Source organism: Notolepis coatsorum (assembly GCF_963971535.1).
Source record: "Notolepis coatsorum genome assembly, chromosome: 17".
In the NCBI taxonomy this organism is placed as follows: domain Eukaryota; kingdom Metazoa; phylum Chordata; class Actinopteri; order Aulopiformes; family Paralepididae; genus Notolepis; species Notolepis coatsorum.
Genome location: NC_140181.1, coordinates 101,588,882 through 101,594,164, shown reverse-complemented (window position 1 = coordinate 101,594,164; position 5,283 = coordinate 101,588,882). Strand labels below are relative to the sequence as shown.

Below are 5,283 nucleotides of genomic sequence, written 5' to 3'. Positions count from 1 at the left end.
ATTTAATTATTTAACATCATGATTGGACTTGTTTCTTTTTCTTTTCACCACTTTTAGCTCTTTTTATCCCTATGTATTTGTCCATCTTGTTTTTAACACATACTAATAAGTGTATGTTATGTATTAACTGTTTCCACTAATGGCGCTTTTCCACTGCATGGTACCTACTCTACTCTACTCTACTCTACTCTACTCGCTTTAGGTACCTGGTACTTCGTTCCTTTTCCACTGCAGGTACTAAAATAAAGTACTCAGTTTGTCTCCGTGTGGGGAGGCGGGGCTGCTGGTGTACAGCTGAGAGCTCCATAGCTCTGTGAGAGCTCCACCAGCATAGCTATGTCCGTGTCATGAGCTAGTAGGCGCAAGCCAGAGTAAAACACAGTTTTCAATCAATCAATCAATCAATAACAACATTAACGAGACTCTCGTTGTGTCTATTCTGATAACGCTAACGTTACCTCTCATTGTGTCTATTCTACAAGCGTTAACGTTAGCTAGGCTGTCTATGCTAACGTTAGCATTAGGCTAACAAGCTGTAACGTTACCAGTCGCGTCTATTTGCTAACGTTAGCATTAGGTAATAACCGGTTTAAAATGGATGGTGATTACCTCACGTTGTGTCTATTCTATTAGCATTAACGTTACTCATACAAACAATCAATAGCGAGTTATATTGATCGCGCTATGTACGATAGCCATGCTAAAACGCTAGCACAACATCAGCACAACATAAGCTTAAGCCTTAACAAGTCAGCGATCTTTTTGCGAGACTAAACTCTCCGCTCGGTGGCAAATTGTGTTGACGTTGGTTTTGTTTAATCAATAAATGAGGCAGAATACACAGTGACTGTATTGTTTGTTTATTGAACTTGTGCCTGCTGCAACCATAATGAAATCCTATGCGAGACATTCAAGATGGCGGCTTTCTGTTTTCGTTCAGACTCTCCAAACAGTGACGCGTCTCTCTTCTGACCAATCAGTGGTCTGCAGTTTTTCACGTGACATTTATGGTACCAGTTCTACCCGCTTGGCTCGCGCTTGGAACCAGAGTCGAGCAGGGACTAAAAAAGTACCCGAAAAAGTACCTGGTACCAGGTAGTACCAGGTACTTTGGTAATGGAAAACCGAAAATACCGAGTAGAGTAGAGTAGAGTAGAGTAGGTACCATGCAGTGGAAAAGCGCCATAACTGTTTTTACTGTTTTTAAATTGCTGTTATGCTGTAATGGACATCTGAATCTCCCCTCGGGGATAAATAAAGGTTTTCAATTAAATTCAATAGCAGATCTTCTACCTCAGACACCACTACAGGTGGCTCAGTGTCTGTGGAATCCTGTGTCGGAGCCTCACTTTGTCCCTGACATTGACTGTCCATAGCTGCTTCCTCCTCATCTGTGCTGCTTTCATGGTCCTCAACTTCTTCTTGTACTGGTACTTCTGCCTCTTCACCTCTGCTCTCCTCGTTGACTGCCTTGCTCGAGGGCCCTGGCTCTAGTCTAGAGTATCCATAGTGTACATAATTTATAAAAATGCCCTATAATAGTAATAACACAGTACAGCTTGAGCTATCTCTTAATTGTTATAATAATAATAATAATAATAATAATAATAATAATAATAATAATAATAATAATAATAATAATAATAATAATAATAATAATAATAATAATAATAATAATAATAATAATAATAATAATAATAATAATAATAATAATAATAATAATAATAATAATAATAATAATAATAATAATAATAATAATAATAATAATAATAATAATAATAATAATAATAATAATAATAATAATAATAATAATAATAATAATAATAATAATAATAATAATAATAATAATAATAATAATAATAATAATAATAATAATAATAATAATAATAATAATAATAATAATAATAATAATAATAATTTGTATAGATATTTTCCAATTGCTCAAATCTAGCTATAGCTACTGTAACAACCTCAATTTAATGTGCCAGTGGTCAATGGTATTGCAATTACTGGAATAACTAGAGTAATTAAATGTGAATATTACCTAAAGTTGTATTAAATGCATGGTAAGCATATTTAAAATCTGTTTGTTAACCCCAAGCCCTGCTGCTTACCTCCCTCTCCTTCAACCGGGAGCTGGCCTGAGGGAAGGGGTACTGCTCCTGAAGCCGCATCTGTGCATTAGAGCAGATGTGATTAGCATGTAACATTATACAGGTTAGGTTAGCTAGCCATAGCAAATGGGCATAGCTGCTGGATACAAATTCACTGGGCTCATCTACACTCATCTAATTTTTGATAGCAACAGGTAGCTAACGTCAGCCACAAAATATTGGCCAAGCTGTTATGGGCTTCAAAACAAGTTCTGTGAATAAATACCTTTCTTGTGAAAATACTTGGTGACTAGCTGTCGACCTCTGGCTCTTTTATTATTTTCCTCTTGCTGACGTTTTTTCTATCGTTTCTGAGCTCCTGATTCATGAGCTGTAGAGGATATTTTCCTGTCAGTTTGCTCTGTTCAAGCTGTGCGCTGCTGTGTATGGACTGAACTAGGGCTGACCCCTATTAGTCGATTAGTCGACTAATCGGTCGAAAGGAGCCGTAGTCGACTGCCAACCTCTTAGTCGAATACAAATAAAAAAAAAATTATAAAAAAAAAAATTATATATTTTTTGTATCATTCTTTCCAAAAGAAAAGAGGCCTAGAAGCGTGGCTAACGCTAATGGCACGCATACCAGAGGCTAACTGCCTACAAAAACAGGCACAGAGGCACTGAAAGAGGATTTCACCCATCTAATGAACACACTAGACTAGTAGACAATATCAAGATTTATCCATCAGTGGACAAATTGCATGCTTTTGCAGAGGACAAGAAGCCTTCAGTCGACTCCTTCAGACATTAAGCACCCCCCACAGCCCAAATGGAATGATAAAAAAAAAAAATATATATATATATATATATATATATTTTTTTTTTTTACTAATATTCGACTAACGGCTAATTTTGGCCAATCATAGTCGACTATCCAAATCCTTAGCCGGGGACAGCCCTAGACTGAACCATGCAATGAAAGAAGGGAGGGGTGCTCATTCTGTCAAACAGAGTAACAAGCACCTGTTTGTTTCTTTTGTGACGTTTTTTTGTAATACAGGCAATTATACTTTTGAGTCAACTACATTAACTTACTTTAGGATAATAATAAAACCATATTAATAAAAAGATAATAATAGTGTTCTCTGCCCCCCCCCCCCCCCCCCCCCCCCCCCGCCCCCAGTGCTGTGCCCTTGGAATCATCCTAACGTACCCCCCCCCCCCCCCCCCCCCCAACAATATGGGTTGTTCCACCCATATAGAGATTTATCATTGGGAAAATGGATTATCGGCTATTGTAACAATTCTGCCGCATGGAAATTAAAAAGCTTTCCATTTTTGCACAAAACGAGTTCCCTTCTATCACTAACATTATTGTTTAAGCATTTTAGTTTGAAATACAATTTGGCAATTTTTTTCATGTTTAATTGCGAATATTTTCATGTTGAGCTATAGATTGTGGATGAATAAGCACAGAAAAGTACACCATGCCAATGTTCATGCTTTATTTGTTCTTTTGCGTTGGACAAAGGGTGGAACACGAAAAACGTCAATGACGTAACCACTACACCTCCCTATTAGTTCACATACAATCATATGTTAAGTGAATGACAGACTAATCTACTGTAGGTACGTTTACCATAGTTACACACAAGAGGCGAAAAGGTTCCTTTTTTAACTCAGCTGTCTGTTCTGTAAAAATAACAGACAGACCACACCAGACAGGACGTTGACTGACTGACCAACAACTACAAAAAAGAAAACTAGGCAGCCACAAGCTATCTCAGAGAGGGCTAAACATAATTTTACCCAATCTTCATTTATTTAATAATATCAGAGACAGGCGAGGTGTCTTTTCCTAGGCTACTGGAGAGCAGGGCCACTACCAAGAGGAAAAATAGCCTTGGAAAGAAAACAACACCAAAACTGTGCCACATAATATCTTCTTTGTGGTTCATAATAAAACAATAAAAACAGAATCTTAAATTTGTTTGTATCTTTTACGTAGTCAATTGGAAAAGAACGAACTATTCTCCCCGTCTCCACAAAATACCTCAGAGACAACCCCCTCCACATGAAGGCCACGGCCCCATCAGCAACACAGATTATTCAGAGAGAGGGGGAGGGAGGAGATAACAGGAGCACAAGTGGCACAACTTACGACCTTCACCTACAGACCAGGCTCACAAGACTCCAGCTAGCAGAAACTGGGTTTAAAAGAAAAGGTCGCTCTGTACGCTACCACCTATCGCCGTTTCCTGGAGTGGGACATCGTCTTGTTCTCACTGGGAGACATCCAGTGGCGTTGTTTCAGTAAAAGGCAAGGTATGGCGAGGAGGTAGGGGGGGGGGGTTGAAGGGGGGTTTTCCCCCCCCTTGGTGGATTTTTTTTGTCAAATCAGTTGTGCAATAGTCACTTTTGGTGAGTTGTTTCTATACAATTCAGTTATATGCCATTTAGGTATGACACAGGACTACACAAGCATTTTAGTATAGAAATGTGTCAACAGACTAAAGCAGGGAACCACAATATTTTGCATACGAATTATGCAGAATGTAATATCATAACTGTCTATTACTTTTCTTGCAATTGAGCCAATTTTCCTTAGGTACGGTTTTGAGGTGTGTGTTCAACAGAATGTAGTATCAAAAACACATTCACAAAAAGTATGGGTTACTGAATGCTGAACTGCACTGTTATAATCACTAAGCCATTGTAAGACCTTACCTGTGTCCCTGTATCACTTGTCTCTGCTGCCCTTTGATTAAAAAACATCCCTATGTCCTTTTTCCTTTTTTTTGGGCATATTTCAGTTAGTCACAGTAAAAGTCACCTAGTAAAAGTGAGATAATTGACAATATCAAAACATGCTAGGGCTGTACCGAATAGTTCGAAGCTTCGTTCATAATGTTGACTTTCGAATTCTAAATCAACATAAAAAAAAATAAAAAAAAATAAAAAAATAAAAAAAATAAAATGTATTTGCCAATAACGACACCCCTGGAGACATCGTGCCATCTGTTGCTACCATCTACCGCCGCGTCTCGGGTGAGACGTTGTGCCAGCTACTTCCCTACTCCCTCTTTGTGGACCTCGTTCCTCTGTGGTGAGACCTTGTCATCACTCTATTGTTCCACTGGAGGATGCCGGTGTTCTCACTCCGTTCCCCTTGGACCCCCTGTTTGCTGCG

At 38.3% G+C, this 5,283-nt stretch overlaps 1 protein-coding gene across 1 annotated transcript in view; it reads right to left on the bottom strand.

The window, feature by feature from the left end:
• Positions 1 to 2,174, bottom strand: part of LOC311244182 (acidic mammalian chitinase-like) — a gene marked incomplete at both ends in the record, with an annotated part of 63,766 nt that extends 61,592 nt beyond the window's left edge. The window contains one exon of the mRNA XM_084333589.1: positions 2,115 to 2,174. Coding sequence (XP_084189715.1) covers positions 2,115 to 2,174 — 60 coding nt within the window. The remainder of the gene's footprint in view (positions 1 to 2,114) is intronic.
• Positions 2,175 to 5,283: the final 3,109 nt, after the last annotated feature.